A 23,300-nucleotide genomic window follows, 5' to 3' on the forward strand; every position below is an offset into this window, starting at 1 on the left:
CCTCTGACAATTAATATTCATTACCATGACTTTTATTTTAGTTTCATACAGTCAAAAATGAGCTACCTCAGGGAAATTCACCATGCCGTCAAGGGAGCTGAAAATGAAAATGAAGAGCTAGTCTGTATATGTGGACTTGTCTATATGATAATGGGCTAGGCTATATGTGTGGGATAAAGACATTCAGAAGTGCTGGCAGGCAGTTGCATCTGCTGAAGGCAGGGAAGAAATTTTGCTGTAAGGAGGGAACAGTCCTTTCCTCTTCCTTTGGGCAGCATTTTTTTCATTAGTATTAAGCCCTTAGTGTACAAGTAGAGCTGATACAGAGAGCAGTGAGGAGCTTAACACCCTTCTGTCCAGCTGCTCTAAGGCAAAGCCCTCCTGAGTTCCTCACCCAAACCCACAGCCTTTTGAAGGGGTTGTCTCAGTATCCAGCCAGCCTCCACCACCACCACCTCTCCATGGCCTTCTCAGTGGGCCATGAAGCTCAGGAACCAGCTCCCAGCTCAGCTGCCTTCTCTTGCTCTCCCATCCCATGCTGTTGTTTATAACTAATGAAAGAAATTAATTACAAAACTACAAAAAGCAATGAAAACCATCATCATTACAATTAACTACAAAAAAGGTGAAATGCTACAGGATGGCTCAGTAGGTGTGTAATGTACTTATTTTGACTTGTATACTTCCAATTTCATAGTCAAGAGAGAAAAATACATTAAAAGTTCATCTTAGATATTTGTGCCAAAGCTATCTCCATGTGACCCAAGTACTAGAGGAGCCTGAACTACAAAAGAACCCACACAGACTAGGATATTTGTATAAGTTTTCAAAATTCCCATTTCCCATTTGGAACAGGGCAGTAGTGTTTTCATGTGATTAATTTCACAACTAATCAAAACAAAACTAATGACAAATTTGAAAATACCTTATCACTATTAACTGCATACACTTACTGAAAGGAGACTTTAATGGTTTGGTAACATTCACAGTAAATAACGAGACTTTTCCCTCTTATCCCAGCCACTCCTCAAACTGCTTCTGCATCCAGGCCATAAACGTGAAGCAGCACAGTTAAGCAGAGTATTAGCCCGGCTTGCTACCTATAGCATAGTTTAAAACACAGAGCAGACGCCTATCTGGTTATTTGGCCTTATGGCACTGTCCCAAGTACAAGTTTGACCTGCTCCTCCTGGCTTTGTAAGTGTCTGAGTTGTCCTGTGGTGTGTTGCTGAGATGTTGTTAGCCTTGCACTGAGGACAAGAGTTACTTCCTTGCAGCTTTTCCGTTATTCTGTGAAGGGCTGTCGAGAAAGTGTTGTTGTCGTTTTTTTCCTTTTTTTTTTTTTTATCCTGGATTCCTTTTGTTGTTTTTCTGTCCTGAGTGTGTTGTCAATGGCCAGAAAGTTATTTAGACTGAGCTACTAAAGCACAGTTACATACAACTTGTGTATCCCATACAAATCTGAATGTTCTCACTCAGGTGGGAAACTCTGAATGGCCATGAACAGATAGCTGATCTGTGTGCTGGAGAGTGTCCGGTACACAATGATGACTTTCTGGGAAATTTAACATATCTGGAGCAAGCCAACCCTTTTCCACCCAAGTTTGCTTTCTAATCTGGTTTGGACTCTCATCCCTCTCCCACACTAAAGCACCTTCAGTTTTTTTCTTGCCATTGACCAGAACATGTTCTCTGCACTTCTGCAGTTACCAGTATCCGTTTGCAGTGGGAATCAGGGACATGCACCATGTGGATCTGTATCACACTGCATTGTGTCTGTGCTTTGCAAATGCAGGGGGTTTTATTTGCTGCTGGGAAGTAGTTGAAGGTTTTGGTAACGTATAGGCCCAGGTCCCCATTTCTTCATCACCTCTGCTACACTTTCTGTACATGGGTACTGTTTTAGATCAAGATATGTTTGGTAACAGTCACTGTCACAAAGTACAGTGGCAGCAGGAAAAGTTTTCAAAGGATGTCCTTTACTAAAGCCCGGGTTTTTCAGTGTAAGGGGAATGCCATAATGCCCTCTGTAAGCTGAGGCCTTTTCCTGAATTTGGGTGGGTTTGAGGGCTGAAGTTTTTAGGGTAATTGCTTTGGAAAGCTGCTTTTAAATCCAAGCTCTGACTGTGCCACAAACAGCCACTGTATTTTTGACAACTTTTTGAAAGAGCCACTGATAACAATGCAATATTAGACTGGTGCGTTTCCACAGAAGTGCACCAGAAGCAGTGGAAATGTTTGCGAGTTTTAAGGCCTCTTCCTCATCCCATATACTCATATATAAAAATAACTCCACATATCAAACACCAGCTCAGGATTTCACTGCTACCTCAGAAGGAGAAACTGGGCTCAGAGGGATAAAGTTCAAAATGTAGAGATTAGTAATAAAGCAAACAAAATTACTTTATGACATTTGTCATCTTTTTGCTCCTATGTGAATGCACTCTCCTATCTCCCTTTTTTCCCAGCTGGTATTTCAGACTGCATCCCTGCATACCATTTACATAGCTTCTCCTGACTAGAAATCAGATTTCCCCACTAATTAATATCTTAACACGATTATCTCTGAAATCTCTCTTCATCTAGTATAGCTTGGGTGCCTTGCTGCATGTTTTGACATTAGACACCCTAATTTTAGTCATCTGGAAATCATTTACTTTAAACTAGTCATCTTTATAATCAGACAAGAGATCCCTGTTAGATTTGGCTACTGATTTTTGGATTACTAAAGTTAGATGGCATAACTACAAATCTTTTAACAAATCCAGATTTTTTGCTTGAGTAATTTAGTCCATAAACGTAATATTTTGTTCTGATTTAGCTGAAACTAAAGGTTTTCAAGTAACAAAAATTTAAACCTTCTTATGGGAAATTTAGACATATAAAACTGTATTGTCTCTCAATAAATTACATTTTCTTTGAAAGTTATCACTTTCTCTAATTGTAGGGAAAAAATATATATGAAACAGATTTGAGGACAGTTCTCAGATTTCCTGATACTAAATATTTGCATTGTGAAAATCAGTAATAATTTCTTTGGATTTGGATGAAGGAATTTCCAGAGAGATAGCTGGTACAGTTATTGCAATTTATAAACAATTTTCAATAATTATTTTTAATCCTGGTATTCCTAGTTGAAGGTCAAAGCCTATAAACACCTGTGCATGACCTTATTCACAGATGCTAATGCTTTCAGGTTCCAAAAGGTCTTCTCACTCTATGTAAATTTAGTTTGAAGCAGTTTAGATGAAGGTATTACCTCTTCAGTTAATTTCATTATCAAATTCAAATTTCATATTGAAATCAGTAACGATTTATTGTAATGAAATTTACCCTCAGAATTGCTAGTCTTTCTTTTTTTCCAGTAGACTTAAGTGCTATGTATTATATTTATGATGATAACTATTTTTATATTTAACATTAACATGAAAAAATGCAGATGTCTAAAATTTAATATTTTGGTGTTTGCTGTGTCCTGGTAAGTTGAAGGACAGAAACATTATAACACTTTCCTCTCTTCTGCTTTTTCTTCAAACCTAGCTTACCTTTTCTGAAGCCATAAGAAACAAAGCCAGATTATCCATCACAGGGAGTGTGGGAGAAAATGGACGTGTATTGACTCCCGACTGCCCGAAGGCCGTGCACACTGGAACTGCAATTAGACAAAGTTCAGGATTGGCTGTAATTGCATCGGATCTACCATAAAAACCAAAAAAATAATTGAGTGCCTTAATCAAACTGTGTTGGTGACTGATGGGAACACAGCACAGACTGTAACGACATGGGAGTGTCATTGATGAACTAATAATTTGGCTGAGAAAGGGAAGTACGTCCAAATGCGCCAGACATCATCAGCAACAAGGTGTGCATGAGCTCAGCTCGGAAACCCAAACTCAGATTTTATATCAGGAAAATTCATAATTTAGTTTTTTTGGGGGGAGGGGGCTGGGAAGGGTGTATTAACAGCAACAAATTTCACTTGAGTGGACTTAAAACTAATAAGACTTGCCAATTTAGCGCATTAAACTGTGAAGAACATTCTCAGAAAGGACAACATTTTGGTCTTTGTCTTGACAAAGAGAAAAAAATAGCTATAGAAGTCAATGAACATGCTAACCTGTGTCTCCAGAACATCAATATATACAACGGAAGAATACTCAGCTGTTCAGCTGTAGAAATGAATCACTAAACTGTGATAAAAAATAATAAATATGTAAATCCTGTGAAAAAATAAAGAAATTATTTACATTTTCTTTGGAAAAAGAGGAATATTGAAACATGCTTGCTTTTTAACTGATGTAAATTCAGTAGAGGACAACACAATTCTTTTTTCTAACCATCTTAGGGAAAAATCATTGCAATAATTGATATAAAATGCCATCACTGTAATAAAATTCAGAGAATTTTTTTTATAAAAGTTGTTGGTCATCCTCTTGTTTGCTGTTACCTTCATTCTGTTCCATCATTCCGTGTTCCACAGATTTGCATCTGTCTAATACAAGAAACAAAATGATAAAATGTTTAGAGTACTTCATCAGTCTGCAGTGTAGAATCAAAAGAGACTACGGGTCACTCATGTTACAGATATTATTTATAATCTTGTTCTGTGTAAGAAACTGTGGTTTTTGTACCCACCAAAAAGAATAAAACAGCAATTGTTCTTATAATATTGACAGAGCTTGAGTTGTTTTCTGATCATTAGGGATGCCACTTGGAAAACAGAAAAGGGCTGTTCATTACTTACAACAGGATTCAGAATCTTGCCAGAGTCAGTCTGAGTCCCTGCACATTTCTGAAGTGCTTTTAAGTCCATAGGGAAGAGGGACTCTGAGCAGCTAAAGAAATGTCATGCTTATCCACTCACTAAAAACCTTTCTGAAGTGTTAGGGAACCATTTAGTGATAGTGTTTGTCCTCTGGGTAGGTCAAGGGATGAGATGCCAGGGAGCAAGCAAGTACAAATGACAGTCCTCAATACTGATGTGATAGATGATAGATGCAGCCTGCTTGGTATCCAGGAGCCTCATCCCCCAGCCTGTCTGTGGCATGCCTGGGAAAGACTAGCAGCCATCATTTGAATAAAAGCCAGATGTCAACAGGAGCAGGCACTTCTGTAGGTGCAAAGTTGCAGCAAGTCTGTTTTGTGATGGTCATGCTCCTTGGCCTCACAACACTTGGCGGTAGTGTCCAAACCCAGAGTGTTGCCAGTAGTGTAACAGCCACATGCCAGAGCCCAGACTGCAAGTGAATTCAGACTTGGAGTAATCATAGCTCGTGAGTTTCCCAGGCCCATGAGGGGCCATGTTCCAATGTCTTGCCTTTCCCCACAGCCCAGTGCTGGTGCCTCTCTCAGTCCCAGGGCTCTCATGCAGAGGAGAGTGGGGCTCAGGTGGAGCCCAATGCTCCCAGCAAGGACCAACCCCCAGCTCCTGCCAAAAACGGCAACCAGACACTGCTGAGCTGAGGCTTCTTCTGCGTGGTGCAGACAACTGGAGTTGCAAAGCAGGGGTTAGTTTCAGTGCAGATATCAACAATATAAATAGGAGTTTCTTGCCTCAAATACTCTCTAGAGACCCTTTATAGCTACTGGGGAGAAATAAAGAGTGAGAGTCAATGACTTCATCTTAAAGTGGATCTTAAAATATCAGACAGCTGATCCACAGCAGCAAGAGCCTAAATGCTTCTACTAACCTTATTATAAGTCGATGGAGACCAGTTCTTATACAGAGCTTAACAGTGCAGGCAAACATGAAAATAGGGTGATGCTTACCCCTCAGGCATAAAAACTACAGGGTGTGCAGGGGTCTTAAAGAAAAAGACAGATAACACTACAGCGAATCACTGTGACTAAACTTATTTTGTATCCATGTTTTATTGGCACATTTAGCATATTCATGAGTTACTGTGAATTGTTCTGTGTTTCTTTGGCTAGGTTAGGTGAGTTGTCTGGTTTTTCTCTTTTTTGAGAAAACCTAGAAGCTCCCTTCTTTTTACAGCTAAATTAAAAACCAACTTCTGGGTGGGTTGGTTCTGAGTTTGTCTTTGAAAAAAGTGTTTGCCTCCATTTTTCACAAAGTAACATATTAGAGGCTGAATAGATTGAGAGACTGAGTACCAAGAATGTTGTCTATTTAGTTTTACTGTGTCTGTCTGTTTTTTCCAGCAGTTTGTCTTCATCCTTTCCTTGTCCATGACTGTGAGCAGTGCCAGGGCTGTCTTGGGATATTTACTGTCTTCCAGTGTTACTCCTCTTATACAATCCCCTGTCTCTTTAACACATTGCATTTATTTTTCACTTTCAGTAAACAGCTCATTGCTGCTGTTAGGAATGTTGCTCCATGAAGCTTATTGTTAATTCCCTAAGTCAGGTTTCCACTTGACAATGAGGCACTCAAGTCTTTGGGAAGTCCAGTGCCAGTAACCATGCATGAAGAAGGATTCAGAATTGAGCAGCGTAAGCAGTGCAGCCACCGAGCTGCATGGCTGTGGAGTGGCATCAGCCACCAAGGCCGTGTGGGGAATCACCACATCCTCTTACCATTTCCAAACCTGGTTCTTGCCAAGGGAATGCTTTACTGGAAGAAAACTTGGGTCAGTTGAGGTAAAGAGAATACTCCCACTTCACTAATGCCTGTCATAAGGAGATAAGAAGATATTTTTTTTTCTTCTTTTTTGAAGAAAAAAAAAAAAAAAATCTGGATAGGAAAATGCTACAGCAGGGAGAGCTGCACTACAGTTCAGATGGTTGAGAGAGCAATCTCAGGGTATTGATCTGCTGTCTCCACAGTAACTTCCTCTTTCGTCTCACTCCAAGAGGGTAACTGTTGTATGACTGCTGTGAAGAACAGCTCTGGGAAGAAGGACTTGGGGGTGCTGGTGGGTGACAAGCTTGACATGTCTCAGCAATGTGCCCTCACAGCCGAGAAAGCCAAACGTGTCCTGGACTGCATCCAAAGCAGCGTGGGCAGCAGGGCCAGAGAGGGGTTTCTTCCCCTCTGCTCTGCTGAGACCCCACCTGCAGTGCTGCATCAGCTCTGGGCTCCCAGCACAGGGAGGACAGGGACCTGCTAGAGTGAGTCCAGAGGAGGGCCTTTAGATGTATCACAGGTCTGGAACACCTTTCCTGTGAAGACAGACTGAGAGAGTTGGGGTTCAGGTTGGAGAAGAGAAGGGGCCCCTGTGCAGATGTCTCAGATGGCCTAAGGCATCTCAAATAGTACCTGTGGGAGAGTGAATGAATTGTGTCCCAGTCTCTTCAGATGAGTTCTTTTCAAGCATTCTTCGACTAGATCTCCATGGAGTATGAAAATACTTCAGACACATAATTTTCCTATAGATTTCTAAATTTAGCTGTCTTAATGATGAACTGAATTATACCAGCATTTATCTGCTTCTAAAATGGCTTCATTTTCAATGTAATCAAGAGCAATTATTACCATTAACACTCACAACAATATTAGACTCATCTGCAAAATAAGTTTTCTGAGCTGGTGAGAATCATAATGTAGGACCAGCCTGCTTTGACATTCACTGTTATATTAGTAGCTTTTTTGTCCTACACATTAAGCCCTCCCACACTGGTTGTGTATTCTATTAAACACCTATTAAATTTAAAATCAGTACAGACTCGCTGGGTTGTCTAAGAACCTCACATGCAGAACTAGTTTTATGCAATCACTTGTTATTGCTGAATTTCACCTAGGGACTATTCTGGGAACTGAATGTACATGTTCTGAATTGAATTTGCCTCGGTGCAATTGAGAACAGAGCCTGGGGAATGGAGTATAGCTTTAGACAGCTGCTTGTAATCATTGCATGTTGTAGAGGAGGGCAGTGGCACCTGTTCACCTCTGTTGCTTAATCATTTTGTAATAAGTTCTGCCCTGATAAGATGTCAGAATGAAGAACAAATATTCTTTAATATTCAAAGTGTAAGTATACTTTCATCCATGATTAGAAAATTGCAGCAGAAGGGTCCTCCTAAAGCTCTCAACCTGCAGAATTTACCTACCACACTAATGCCAAAAACAAGAAAAGAAAGACAGCCTGCAAGGAGCTGCAGAGATTTGTTGTAGCCATGGATTAATTAACACTGTTACCACAAAATGTGTAATTGGTATGCAACAGCAAGTTTAGCTTCAGCTAAAATGTCTAAGGGTAAGAAGTCACGAGTGGAATTATAAATAGAAATTTAGAGCCACTTCCTTTTCAAAGTGAGAGGAGTGCCACAGATTCCAAATAACTTACTGATTTCATAACAGTTGCATTAAATGTAAGGTCAGGCAAGCTGAAACTAGTAAATAGGAAACATGAAATAATTAGGACTGGAAGGGATTTCTGGAGGTCAGCTCCTTCAAACTTCCGTTTAAAGTAGATTCAGCTTTGAAGTTAGATCCAATTTCAAAGCTTAAGAGGTTTCTCAGTGTTATTCTACCATAATTTTAGGATTTCCAGTGTTGAAAATGCACAACCTCTCTGGGCAACCTCTTCAAAAGTTCTGACCACCCTCAATATTTTCCTATGGGCAAAATTTTCTTAAATTTTTTGTTGTTATTCTGCATTGAGAATAGATTCAAAAGCAGAAATGCATACCCCAAGCTGCTTACCTGAATGCATTATCATTTGTGTTGCTGAGCTCAGAATCTGAACCTATCTGTTACGGGGACTAAGGCATGTTATCATCACACTTCAGAGGAGTGCCCTGCTGTCAGTGTTTTACAGAAAGGATTCATGCCCCTAGCTCACCAATCCATCATCTTCCAGTAGCACCAAATGCTAAAATGTTCTAAAGGCCAGACCCTGATAGTTTTTTTAGATTGCTGTATCTCTAAGAGGTTCAAAGACCTTCAACAAGGCTAAACTGTTGAAGTGGACTTTAAAGTGCTTCAAGGTAAGTTAGACATTTTCCTAAGTCCTGGAAAAACAATTATATCACTTTTCAAGTTTTTGTGTATTTTAACTGTTCTTGTAAGGATTCCAGTGCTAAGGCCCTGATTCTACCCAGCCTTTTGCCTGATACTAATTGTTCAAATCCATGCATAACGGTGTGAAAATGTAACCACTAGTGTGGATGGAAAGAACTGATCTGGTGAGAGTTTTAAACATATTTTGGTGTGACTGAGTAGAAGGTATGGAGAATTTGGAAGTCACATGACTGCAGCAGTTTCAATCCAGTAATTCTTTTAAAAGAGTCTTTCCACACACTACAGTAGTCACAAAGTTTATAAATACATAAGAGAGGTGATGTCTTCCCTTCATCCCTTTTATATTACAGCTACCTGCAATACTGTGAATTGCTGGAAGTTCCCTGACATTTCTAAAACAACTTTAAGAAAAAAAGTCTTTTTGGCTTAAGGACAGAATGAATATTCTACAAAAAAAAATCATCTGTTAAAAGCTCCATCACTAGGATTAAGAAATAACTGCTGGAAAGCCTATAGAAAATGCAATGGCATTCTGAGAACATCTGATATTTGGGGTGACACTCACTGACTTTAGACACCTCCAATTTAGCTATCTAGAAACTTGCAGGATGCAGTATAAATAACTGATTTTAGACGACTGTTTGTGGGTGGGATAGTTATGCCCCAACAATCTTTTTTGAGCTTCGTTGGTGAAGACAACCAAGAATGACTCAATCAGTAGTTGACATTTACGTGACAGGTGCCTGCACTTGGGCAGATGACTTCTCCTTGTGGTGACCCAAGTCCAGCCAGCAGGAAAGGTGAAATGGAGTCAGTCTGGCACTTTTGCAGCATCAGTGAGATGGGCTCTGGTCACAATGTCAGTGACACAGGGACACAAGGGTGCAGTTGCTGCCATTGCTTCCAAACTGAATGCTTACTACCTTCAGCTACACAGTACCTGATGCCAGAGGTCGCTTGCTAGCCACTCTGTGTGTAAACACACAACTCTGGACTCCCTGCTGCTCTCACAGCTGCTATTGGGATACCACCAGCCCCTAGCAATGACTGCTTTCCCCCAGCTCCAAAAGATTATATTGTTTGGCACCCGTTGTGTTCAAATTGCCATTTAATTAATATAAGCCACTGGTAAGCTGGTGGGATCCCTGGTTACAGCAGCATCTGGATACCCCAAAATCTGAATTCACAAAGGAGAGTGAGAAGAGGTGGGGAGATAACTGCCTAGTGGTAAGTGTATCTTCAGCAAACCTCAGGCATGGCCTGTTGGATCAAGAGGGCTGAAGGCAGGTCAGTGCTGCCTGATGCCCTCTGGAGGTACATGGAAACTCTCTCTGTGCATTTCACTAGGTACATTTTCATTACAGCTGGAACTTGAGCCTGTATTTCCTAAATCTCAAGTGAGTTAACTATTGATAAGATAGAAAGTTCCATTTTAATGTTACTCTACTAATGCTTATTTGTTCACACCAAGTGGAGTGTCTACAGAAGAAACCCAAGCCATGGGCAGATTGGTTTTCATCCTCACAACAGGAACTATTCCATTAATCAGATCTAGGATGATAACAAATAAACTGAAAATATATGAAAAGGACATAATTTATAGAAAGACTAGATATAAGGCTTCATTCCTTCATTTAGGGAGTATTTTAAACTCTAACAAAAAGCAAAAAAATGAAGTCACTGTATGAAACACTGAATTGCATCATTCCCAAGGAAAATGTAAAGAGGTGCTTCCTTTTAAAACTAGTGTTTTTAATTTTTTCAAAATTATCACTGTGAATAGTATTGGGAAGAAATGCCTGCTCATTCCCCAGAGACATTTCTAAGTACAAGGAGGAACCCTGAGGAAGGAGGCTGTCAAACAGGTTGAGTTACACTGATAACCATGCCAGGTTCAGTTAGATTTGATATTTTCCAAGTGTGTGATCAGTCGCTGAAGGCTTTGAAGTGGCAAGCGTGACAGAATCGAGTCTGAAATTCCCGCAGAGTTCCTGCACAGAAGGGGAGGTTTCTTTTTAAGCATGCGGGCATAACTTCTAACCTGTCTCCTCTTTCTCCCCATCAAACAGAATCTGTTTCAGGACAGAGAGTGCACTTAAGATCACTGCTTTCAGACAGGTTCCTCAGTGCTTGGAAGGCAGGAAGGTAGTGTGGAAATGCTGCTGCATCCTTTTTCTCCCATTTTATTTGGTCATGGGTGCCTGCAAAGCCTGAGAGAAGGCTGTAAGACATCGAAGCCACTAGCAAGCACAACTGATAGGATTTGGTCCATCATGCTGATATACTTTCCATGCATTCAGAACTGTCCACCTGATTATCACATCCTCTGTTAGAAACTGAAAACCAGGAATCACTGTGACATTAAATTAACCTAGGAAAAAAGAACTGACAAGCATGTCACCCATTCTTCCTACTGTTGGCAAATTTGGTAGGATGTTTCTACAGAAAAATCATAGGAGTCCTGACCCAAAGAGGAAATTGGCTGATACTTTCACTCAGCATTATGGTAACCATGCTGTTTTCTGAAGGCCAGTGAAGCTCTTTGGGACTGTGTGTTGTCATAGACCACTAGCAATTTCTGGTAAACTTGAAAAAAGCTCTCTGGAGATTTTATTCCCACAAGGCAACACAGGCTTGTGACTTTCCATCAGCATGAAGTTCACCCAAACCAGTCATACTGCCTCATCTTGTTATGAGTCTCAGTAATAGTCACAATCCACAGTCCATGCCTCTTTGTGGGGTGCTCATCTGGCCACTTGCAGATCAGCAAACCAGGGGAGCAGAAAGACCTCTTCTGAGGTGCTTTGTTTCAGGTCCTGCTTCTGGTCCCATCCTTTCTTCTCTTCCCTCCCTGCTGGGCCACATTGGCCCTTTTCCCCGTTCGTGAGATTCTAGGCCAGAATTCTGCCCTGTAAGGCATCAATGGGCAGTAGCTGGTGAGGAGGAAAGGGATTGATGGAAATTTGAATGAGTGAGTTGTGAACCTGCTCTACTGGTTGCTGTTTGGCTGCATTTCCTCTTTACAGTTCCCTTGCTCTCCTCCACACTCTCTTAGGTCTCTTTCCTTATTTCAAGTCCCACTACAGCTCTGGTCTCCAACATGTTCCTGTCAGAGCTCCTTCTGCCAAAGCCTGGCTCACCACTTGGTCATGAATTCTTTTCATGGCCCAGAGTTTTTCCACCTTTGCTCACCAACATCAAGCCCCAAGGCTTTGTCCCACCCACTGGAGTTTCTTCCACTCTCGCAGTTATTCTTTCTGCCAGGATCATAAAGGCTGTCATCTTGTCACCGTGCAGGCCCCACTTGCAAGGCAACATCATACCTACAGTTCTGCATGACAGCTAACCTTAGACTAATTTCTAAACCTCAGACTGGTTACACTGGTGTCCCTGGAATGCTTTCCAACTGAACAAAATCAATCATGAAGTCCCATGTCAGGGAGGAAAGCCTACTCCAATACCACCCTGATGAGTGGTCACAATAAAAGCACAAGGATTCCTTTCCATGCTCATTGCAGACTGAATTCCTAATTTTTTTTTTTTAAATTTTTTTTTTTTTAATCTGCAGGAGTAGGAGGATGTTGGTGCATTTTCTTCCTGACTTTTTGCAGTCAACCTACAGAGCCACTCAGCCTTCATTCTGCATTTCTGGCATGGATTACTCCTGCTTAAGTGTACAGTTTTACATTTGTCCACCTTAAATTGCATTCAATTTTTCTAAACTATTTATCCAAAGTCTTAGCTTCATACAGAACTTTTCAACATTTCATATGAAATAGAAAATAATAAGGGAGAACAAAACAGAAAAGTTTGTTTTAATAGTGAGAAACATGATTTCATTATCACAAAATACCAGTGCTATTAATATTAAAAAAAATATTTCTTCATTCTAAAGTTTTCTTATTAAAACAGTGATTTTCAGCAAAACATTGCAGAAAGACTGCATTTAAAGTCATAGGTTCAGAGTTATTTTCAAAATGATGGTCATGAAATGTTTTTGGGGCATTAGCAACAGATGATGTTAAGTTGTTAAAGCAATAGAAGTGATGTGGTGACTTCATGGAACTGAGTGACATTATGGTGACAGTTTGGGAACAGCTCCTTTGTATATGAGCTTGACTTTGAAGAAAAAAGAGAGATGAAGCTTTTCAAATCTAAAGCTTCTCTGTGTATAAAATGCCAAATATCCTAACTTCTCTCTGACCAAATTTACAGCTGAAAGAAGATAAATATTCCAACAGTACTTTCTCAGGCCCATTTACTTTAATATCCCTTAGGAAAATAAGATTTATACCCATGCAGTAAGCTTGCACAAAGGGATAAACACCACATTTTACTAAATTTGATATATCTGAAGGATTTCCCAGTAGGTAGAAAACAGAAGTAATTTCTAGGCAGAATAATATTTTTTTCTTTCCTGGTATGAAGTCATCAATCAGAAAACTTTGTCTTCTGTTTATTAATTAGCTCTCTTGGATAAATGCCAAAAAATCCATTTATTCAGTAAAATGATGTTAAGACAAAAAAATGTCCCTTTCTAGAACATGCTCTCTTATGTTCTTTGTTAGAAGAAAGAAGAGGAAAGAAAAGGATTTGTACATTTTCCAACTGTAGTATTGAAATTTTTATAGGGAATCAGCACATGCCACTGAGCAACATTTCAGTCAATGGGAAGACCGCTGTCAGCACACAAAAAAAGAAAATGAAATAATGCCAAGCTCCACAGTTCCAGCTACCATTAATGTCAAACAGAAAATGTGCAACTGAAACAAAAACAAAGAAAGAATTCTAGCAGTATTCTCAGAAGTGGACAGTACTTGGAGAAAGTCCTTGGAATGAGTCACAGAAAGGCTAAATCTTTTGTACTGAGCTGTTCCCAGTGGTCAATCAGAAATCCAAACATCTTGTTAGAACAAATCCAGTGGGAGATTGTTCCAAAGAAAGAGAGAGCATCTCTGGAAATGCCAACTTAAGAGTTGAGTCCAAAGGCTTGAAGGGGACAGGCAGCAAAAGGGCATGACACAGTAGAGAGAAGCAGTAACAGCAGAAATCTAAGTTAGATAATTGTAAACAAATTTTTTTGCAGAAAGGTTGGTCAAATATAGAGACAGGCTGCTCAGAGGGACTGTGGAGACTCCAATGTCAGGGGTCATTAAAAGTTGCCGGATGTGGTTCTGAGCAACCTGATCTAACACTGAGATGGAATGTCCTAGCCCTGAGTGGGCATTGGTACAGAAAATTGCAATGGCCTTGAGCTTCTTGCAAGCTAAATTATATTCTTTAAACATTTTTCAGTGGAGGACTGTTTCCTTCCTGTCACTGGCTCTTCAACATGAAACAGCATTGTCCCTTGAATGGACAATCTAGACAGAGATAGAAACAGTTGTTTTGGGGCCAAGCAGATCCTACATAGTGAACTAAAGAGAAAAGGGCAGCAGAACTGGCTGACATGAGACTTTGGGGCCATTCTTAAAAGTACATTCCATAAGTGGGACTTTCTAACTTTTGAATACTTTGCAGCCAATGTGGCAGCAATAAGTCACAAAGATGAGAGAAGCAACAAGTTTCCTGGGACAGAAGAAGCAGGTTGCTGAGCAGGAGGTTTATGTTTAGCATGTGATACAGCAGTGTGTGCTGGGAGATGATGTGGAGGGTGCAATTTAAGGTGCTAATCAAGCACAAAATTTAAGAGCCAACAGCACACCCACAGATCCTGATTTGTCCATCCCAGAGGGGAACTGGCATTCTTCACCAAGGGTTATTCATATCTAGTAAATTATTAGTTTTAAAAGGATGAGACCATATATTAAACAGTTGCTCCTTATAATGCCTGGCTTCCCCACAGCCCCTTTGCTCTCTCTGCTCATTTCATTACCAGATACCAAATATTTCCCAAATCTCTTTCACTAAGAGAACTCCCATTTTGCAAGATCTATGTGTAGTTGCCTGGATTTCTACTGTCCATAGGCAGGAAAGAGGGATATTCTCATTTCTAAAAGAGATTTAAGGAAAATCATAGGGCCAAAAGAATGAGGAGAGCAGCTATAGCAAAGTCCTGGCAGAGAAAAGGAGATGTGTGATAGATGCAGTACTGAGGTGGTTATGATTGCTGAAAGGAGCAAACATTTGTATCAGAGTGAATGCAAACTGCTGCAAATGAACCATAGAATAATTTAGGTTGGAAAACACCTTCAAGATTGGTGAGTCCAACTGTAAGCCTAACACTTCCAAGTCCACCACTCAACTATAAAGTCCAAGGGGTTGCTGTTTTGTGGTGTTTATTTTGGAAAAAGACATCATAATGGCAGGATTGCAAGGATGAAAGGATCATCTGCCAGCATACAGTATAATTTATACCACATAAAGATAACAGGGAAGAAATACTGGGGTGTAGGCTGGTCACTTGGTTTCACAAGCTGATTTTTTGTGTGGTGCATGCTGACTCCATCTCGTGACAACCACCTACCACCGGGGGTGTTTATCTTCTTGAGGCACTCAGACCTTGATAATTTATTAGCATGGACAATTTAGGAAATCCCAAATTGCTCTTTTCAGAGGCTCACAGGTCTGCAGTGGAGAAGAGAAAATTACAAGCATCTCACTGGGGAGCACATTTGTCACAGCTCACAGCACCTTCTGTGCTGGTGCTGGGCTTTCAAATGAGACCCAGAACTGACTTAAATCCTAACTGTTTTCAAGGTTAAACACAGCTACTTTCTGTATCCAGGAATTTGATTGTGTTGTTTTGCCTTTATGTGCTAGAATAACCTACCCTCTGAAATCTCCCATGCAGATATTTCTAGACCTTAATCAAGCTGTGTTGTCATGACATGTTCTCTCAGATAAATTAAATTGATCTATTATTTAAATAGCTGATTGTACAGCAGGTCTTTTTCAGCCTGGATCAGCTCTTGATACATGCACCCTTGCAATGTGTCAGCACAATGCTTTAGACAGCCATATTTCATACTCCTAAAAGCATTGTCGATCTGAGACCACTTTGGCAGGAGGAAGGGAAACCTCTCTGCAGCCCCGTGAGACCCTCTCTGATGTGTGCAGCTGAAGACAGAAAGCTCTGCCTTGCCTGGTTTTAGTTATAGATCTGCCTGACTTCTCTTCAGGGACGTGGCAGGTTTGCTGTCCCAGCAGTGACCCAAGTGAAGAGATTCTCCTACCTGCTACCACCTCTCCCTCCAAAAGCAGTCAATGAGGGCACTGCCAAGACCCCACCACAGCCACCAGCCTTGGATGGACACTCAGGGAAGAGAAGAATAAAACCATGCTCCCACCCAGGACCCCTAGGACAGGTTTACCCCCACCCAGAGCTGATCCTGGAGCAACTGGCCAAATGCCAGGGCAATCACAGACTGTGGGAGGGAGGACAAGGTGGGATGAGAGCCCAACCACACTCGGCAGTGAGTTATTATCACATGCTGCAGTGAACATGTGGTGGCTTTTTCCCTGCCTACTCCTTGCGGGCCGACAACCTTGTTCTGGTAATTTCAGCGGGAAATGTGATGAGTAGGTGAATATGTCCCCTGAATTGGTATTTCAGGCAGAAAAGATTAATTTATGTATATTTTATAATTGGTGATGCATTTCTTAATTTATTTTCTTTTGGATGATTTCCTATATACCCACACACATGCAAAATAAAGGACAAAAAGTTTTTCGGATGGTGTATTTCATATGTATTAGTAGCATGGTTGGTGGGTTGGGGGTTTTTTTTGCCAAATACATAGGAACTGCTAAAACTTACCAAAGAGACTCTGTTTGAAACTGAATTTTTTTGTATAGACCTGCAAAAATATTACACAGGCATCAATAATGCTGGCTGCCCCCAGACCACACCAGTAAATCTTGATATCAGCCTTTATTTACAGAGAAAGCCACACCTCAGTTATCCTTCTCTGTGTTTTGCTTCTGGAGATGAACTGCCTGGTATTTTGGTGACAAAGCTGTCTGTCCATTTGTAACCCTCTTGGGTCAGCTTGGTGACGTTATCAAACTTGCGTGCTGACGTGGGAAACCAATGTAGAGGAATGCCTGAGAATTGATCTTTCTGCTGCTGACATAAATATGCTCAGCTCTTGCAAACCTGTTTGTCCCTGAAGGTTCTCATCACCTATGAAACAGCATCTCCCAGGGCTGCAGAGGCTGATATTAGTTACATTGGAGGTCAAATTTCAATAAAGGTCAAGCCAAAAATGTTAAATTTAAAAACTCTTCAGGCATTTGGGTTTAATTCTCACAAATTCCATTGTTAGAATTTCCTTTAGTACTTGTTTAAAGCAAGTTCCTACCTTTGCTCAGTCCCTATTCTTTCCCTTCCTTCTCCAGTATAAAAAAAACCTGTATATTGGGCAAAACTTATCCAGGTAGCCATTGTACCCGAGGTTTGGGAAATCTAAACAGGACACTTCAGTTTTACTACCCACTTCACTATATTGGTTTAAAAAATAATTTAAAATTTCAGCTTGAACTCCAGGTTGAATATGACAAAGGAGCAGAGATAAATCTAGAAAAAAATCTCTAATAAAAATGGAGGGTTAATAAGATCCGTGTGGAATTTAGATGGGAAAAACAAAGACACTGTGCAAGAAAAGCAGACTGATGGTAAGACATTGGTTCACTTGAAAATATAGTTTTTCAAAGCTCCCTGTTGGTTTACTTTCTGGTATTCATTTTTATCTATCAAATTAAAATTAAGTCTAAACAATGCCATTGTGCCACATAAACTGTATCTGTCACAACTCTGGACCTGCTCACTCTTCTCAGACAGTTTTCTTCTCACTCATCCCAAGACAGTTCCATGGTGCAGGTCTTTGACAAGAAATAGTCCATCAGGAAAATGTGCTATGCAACTAACCTGAGGAGCTCCCTTCCAGCCTTCCAGTTTTATAATTTCCTTTTCCTTGAATGCACCACTGAATTTCTGAAAGTCTCACCACAGAAGATCACCATTGTTTTTGAATGAATAACTTCAGACTAAAATCCATTTACCTCAGTATCATAGAATCAGTTTGAATAACCAGCATAGTCACTTCTTAACAATGGGACTTGCTTCTTCCTTTCTTTTTTCATTCTCAAAGACACCCTTTTTTTTTCTTTTTCTTAGTAGGCTTTGGATCTGAGCCAGTGATGTTCTCCTGGTAACTTGATAGGGAAAGTGCTTTACATTTCCTTAGGAGTTACTAGTGTTAATTTCGTCTCTTCCTGAAAGTATCTCCGAATTCTCCAACTGTCCTGGCACCCTTTTGTTCTTTCCTTGCTCCAGTTATAGAAGCACAGCAATGGTGGGGAGGCTGTGCAGCAGATGGAAAACCTGCCACAGGACCCGGAATGCTTGTGCATGCTGGACAAGACTAATAAAGGAAAACAGCAGCCTCCTCCTCTCCTTTCATGAATGAGTTTTGTAAATTGCTTAAAGAATCACCAGCAAAGGTATCAGTAAAACCAAGTGTCTTGGGTTATGTAACCAAAAAATGTTTATTCTATTTTTCCATCTGTTGAAACTGGTTATGGAGATGTTTCCTTTATCGCTTGTATGACCCATTCCTCATAACTCAAGGGGGGAGGGGATGGGTACCTTCTGATAATGGGCCAGCTGTTAAAACCCAGTGGAGCAATGTTCCTTATCTCTTCCACAACCCATCCTCCCTCGGGGGATATCTGCTGTTAATGGGCCATCAAGGCCCACCAATGGCATGACACACTACACCATCCCATTGCGAGATGCTCCACCCAGCTGGGGGAGCCAAATCATTCCTACCTAGATAAAAACTGAGACCCAGGAACACCAGGCATCTGTTTTTCCCACTGGGTACCAGAGGGAGACCTGACCCATCTCGCCATCACTGGACTCTTTTACAGGACCATCTCTACTCCAACAGAACCACATCTGCCACTCCAGGAGAGCTTAATTTGGATTGTTTCCAGCACCCTGACCAACAGGGTGTCAGGTCATATTTCTGACACTCTTAGGGTTTCTAGGATTTTTGTTTCTTTGCGCTTTTTTTTTTTTTTTTTTTTTTTTTTTTTACTACTACATTTGTATTCTTAATATTCCTAGTAAAGAACTGTTATTCCTATTCCCAAATCTTTTCCTGAAAGCCCTTAATTGCAAAATTATAATAATTTGGAGGGAGGGGGTTTACATTCTCCATTCCAAGCAAAACTCCAGCTTTTCCTGGCAGATACCTGTCTTCCCAAACCAAGACACAAAGTTAATAATAAAAGCAACAGTACAACGAAGTTCAATGGCAAGGTTTACTCTGCTACTTGCTAGATGGTTAAGAGCAATGAGGAAAAGTAGCAAGAAAAAATCCAGGGTCAATCAATCCAAACCAAAATGAACCCAAACAAACCCAAAACTCTCTTTGTGGAGACAGGGGGAGGGAGGAAGTACAGGAAAAGAGAAAAAGATTCATATGGGATTTACAATAACATAACAGTAACTTACAGGCCAACCTTACTTACAAATCTAAAGTACTTAAGAACCCAGGAGAGCAGCATTCTTTCCACTTTGGCTATAGCACTTACATACTTGTATGCACACAGACACTCTGGTCCAGGAGAGTTCAAAGGGTCTCATTTTTGACTGCTGTTTATAGGGCCTCAAGAGAGTAGGCTCTACTCACAATGAAGTTTCATCCTGGCCACACTTCGGGTCGGCACCCTTTCTTTGAAATTCTGAGAACAAAAATGTCATTCCACTTGAGTTTTTACACAGGCAAAAAAAATTCTAAGGCTGTCCATTAAAAAGAAAAAGGGCAGAAGGTTGTTAGGCAGAACAAGTTCCTGGGAACAGATGGTGTTTCTGATAAGGTCAAGAAGAGCTCTCTTTGTTCAGTATAGGCTGGGGCCTCAGGAGCATTTCCCGGATCGTACTATGGCCTGGGAGGAAAGGAGAGATGCACCACCACACCTCCCACTCCTGAAAACCACCCAACCAAAACTGCCACATGTGTCAGATTTTTAGTGTGCACCTGGGTAGGAGTACACCAACACTTGAGACGTGTTCAACTGCATTACCCATGGGCTGAGGGGCAGCTCTTATCCTCTGCTCCATGGGGTCCATCTCCATCAAAACCTATATTCTCCTAAACCTCCTTTGGTTTATAGGCACATATAGATGAACACAATCCTGTGCATGTCTCCATCAGCTGAAAAGCAGTAGAGAAACTGCTGAACCTTCTGAGCTTCCCTTGGTGCAAACAATGGAAAGGATGCCAGCACAGTGCTCATCAGGAGAAGGAACACGCTCCTGACACAATCTGTGCCATGCAGAAGGTTCTGCTGACCCCAAGGGAAGCTGGCAGATCAAGTCTGGAGGTTGCTCCTTCCCTTTGACAATGTCATAGCAGGTTCAGGAGCATTTAAAAATCTGCTCCACTTACACTGTTTTTGTTTTTCCCCTAACCTCTTTCTGAACTCTCAGATAAAAAACTGTGAACAGAAGTTCACAGAGCTTGATTTCTTTCCCAAAAGACTTTTGTTCTACAGGAAATAACTCTTTTCTACAAAAAGAATAAACATATGAACTACTCAGACTTAAAAATGCACATGTATCAAAAAGGAGAGTATGAAGAGGGCACCAGGGATTTATTTTCTGAATGGATTTGCTCATCCTGAATAAAAGCTGGCATCTTTTAATAAGCTGAATTTTCTTTTCTGGCAAACAGTCCAGCTAAACTGACAAGCCTCTGAGTACAGCCTCCTAAATAAACAGCCCTGTCTCCCTCTTGCAGAAACATTGCAACTATTATAAACACTGCAGACGGAAAAACAATCTAAAGGAAGGGAAGCTGGTGGGCTCCAGGAAGAGGGAGGAGCTGGCACGTGCATTTCAATTCACAGAATGGGTCCTTTTGTAATAAAAATTAAGTAGTTCAAGTGTTTGTGTCCACTCATGCCTCTGAAGGAACTGCTTCCAGAAAATATTTTGTTATCAAGAATGTCTAGGACAAAAAAATTTATATTATCCATATCTTTTATATGAGGTCAACTATAAATCAGTACTTTATGTGACGATGCCTATTTGACTTGACAGAAATGCTTTTCTTCAGTGTGAGACTTTTAGGAGGCTGGCAACAACCCTTAGCTTGTTCTTTAGAAGTAAGAGCTCTCCTACAAACCCTTCTGGATTAGCCCACCCTTTTCCCTCTGTATTTCTGAGCCAAAAGGTCTCTCCAACTCCAACCTGTAAGAGAAAGAGTGTTAGTTCTTCTAACTGTAGTGTGCTCTGAGTGATTTAGAAAGCCATTAGTGCACCAGGCACCACCCCTAGAGCAGACCACATGATAGTGGTCTTGGAGGTTTCTGCAGAGAGACCTGCACATGTAAAAGCAACTCCTGCCCAGGCCCTGTGCAGGTTTTGAAAAGTGGCATCCACACAGTCACACAACCAAAAAAAAAAAAAAATTTAATGTTTTCATTAGATTGTTCTATTTTTGTCTCCTGTCCTCAGCCTGAGAATTTTTTTGTGTACTAAAACCAATACAAAAGAATAGTAACCCTTAACTATGTTTTCTTTCCTTTGTGTATTGTGTGCAATTCCCCAAGCTTTGGGGCATGCGGAAGAGAACAGTTCAGCAGGATGGTGAACCTCTCCTCATCCCGCAGCTGCCCAGAGTTGCCACAGGCTGACCCCTGCAATCCCAGGCTTAAGGACCACCACACTCCCCAGGGGTCTGTGCTGATACCACTCACCATCTTAGTTTCACCTCCTGAGTTCTCAGGTCCTCTCCAAAAATCTTGAGGCTTATTACACAAGGAGGGATCACCAAGCAGACCTCAGTTCTCCAAGTGCTCAAAGCACTAGTGCTGTTCTTGGTCAGCATATCTGAACCCAGGCCCTTCGCATATTCAATTTCCCCAATTTTTCTGCTGTGTGTTTACTTTCTTAATTGCTATTTTGATGCAATATTGAAAAAAGATGCATACCAAAAGTGGAGTGACTGAACAAATGATCTGTTTTCACAATACTTCTCCAAAATTCTCTTGGGTGGAACAATTTGCTGTTCTTAGAAACAACCATTTTCCTTCAACTAAAAAAGTTTTGTGTTAGTAGCGTCTGTATAAAATAGTAGTGATGTTTCCATTTCAAAGTCAGTTGAACACCTGAATCAATAAAGAAGCATGTTGAGCCAAGAAGACAGGTGAGATGCTATCCATTCTGTAGCTGCCATCATTCTTGGCCTTTACCCATGTCCCTGGAATTCACTCACTGACTCCAATTCTGTAATCAAATTCCAGATGTGGTCCTTTTGTGTTGTTCTTTTATCATTACATGTTGGTTTTGCTCATCTGCCATGTAGGGGATACGGGAAGGAGCTGCTTTAATAGAAAATTCAAAGCAATTGTTTCTTCTTGGGAAAGGGGAGGAGTCAGTGGAAGGCAGCCTCTCTCCACCCAGAATGCTCTGTCTGACGACTCATTTCCCTATCTCCTTCTCTGTACTATTAAGTGTACATATCACAGTAACTCCTTGTTAAGTATCACAATTAACTCCTTTCAGCTGTTTTAATATCCACTGTCAGAGCAGAGTGTGTACTACCTACCTCACCAGTCTAGTCCTCCTGCTGCCCTCTCTCCTTTGATCTACCTCTGCCTGAATTCTGAACCTCAGACCTCCCCCAAAGTTTTGAGTACAAAATGACCTTGACATAATTTGAGACACAGCCACCTTGCCTTGCTTTGGTGAGATGACAAAATCTCCATTAGGGTACCAGGCCTTGGCTTTCTGAGGGGTTTGTAAATTTGTTATTTCTGAATAGTGGGATCTATCCGGCATTCCTTAGGGGAAGGATTATATACAAAAAAAAAAAAAAAAAGGCAGATAGGATGTAAGATGAAAAGTCTGAGGTGCAGCCCAAGCAAGTCAAAGAGCAATGAAGACCAGAGAATTTTATAACATAAATAGGAAATATTTCTATTTTTGTTCAAAACCTAGGAAGAGGTTGTGCCCTCATATCTATAAAGATATGCAAGAACATGAACTTGGTGTTATTGAACCAAAGCAATAGTCTGTCTGGACAGAAATTCTGTCCGTGAAATTGGCTCCTAGCAGGTCCTCTTCAGGAAAGTGTAAACATGCCCCACTAGGATCAGGCTTTCCTCTGCTGCAGCCTCAGGGTACTAGGATGTCATTTGTCCCTAAAGCCCACAGCTCTCTCCACCCTTACTTCATTGCCCTGGCTGTCCTGGCTGTCCTTGCAACTCATGCTACACTCTTGCACCCCATATTTGCAATTCTTCCCTTGTTAGGAAAAGGCTTCTATACCCACTCTCGATATCTTAAGACTGAATGTTGCCAGCACTTCAGAAAATTGTTTGACTTACAAACACCTCTATGACAGAGAAAAAAAACCTTGGG

At 40.9% G+C, this 23,300-nt stretch overlaps 1 protein-coding gene across 8 annotated transcripts in view; it reads left to right on the plus strand.

The window, feature by feature from the left end:
• GRIA4 (glutamate ionotropic receptor AMPA type subunit 4) overlaps positions 1-4,673 on the plus strand; it is a 219,464-nt gene extending 214,791 nt beyond the window's left edge. For 3 of the 8 annotated variants that reach the window (XM_066175756.1, XM_066175757.1, XM_066175767.1), the window contains exon 16: positions 3,541-4,673. In XM_066175756.1, coding sequence (XP_066031853.1) covers positions 3,541-3,705 — 165 coding nt within the window. In that variant the 3' untranslated portion in view covers positions 3,706-4,673. The remainder of the gene's footprint in view (positions 1-3,540) is intronic. The other 5 variants (XM_066175760.1, XM_066175762.1, XM_066175758.1 and 2 more) reach the window with 3 other exon arrangements.
• Positions 4,674-23,300: the final 18,627 nt, after the last annotated feature.

The sequence above is a fragment of the Chamaea fasciata genome, unplaced genomic scaffold (assembly GCF_029207755.1).
Source record: "Chamaea fasciata isolate MVZ Bird 193981 ecotype frontalis unplaced genomic scaffold, bChaFas1.0.hap1 SCAF_2, whole genome shotgun sequence".
NCBI lineage: Eukaryota > Metazoa > Chordata > Aves > Passeriformes > Sylviidae > Chamaea > Chamaea fasciata.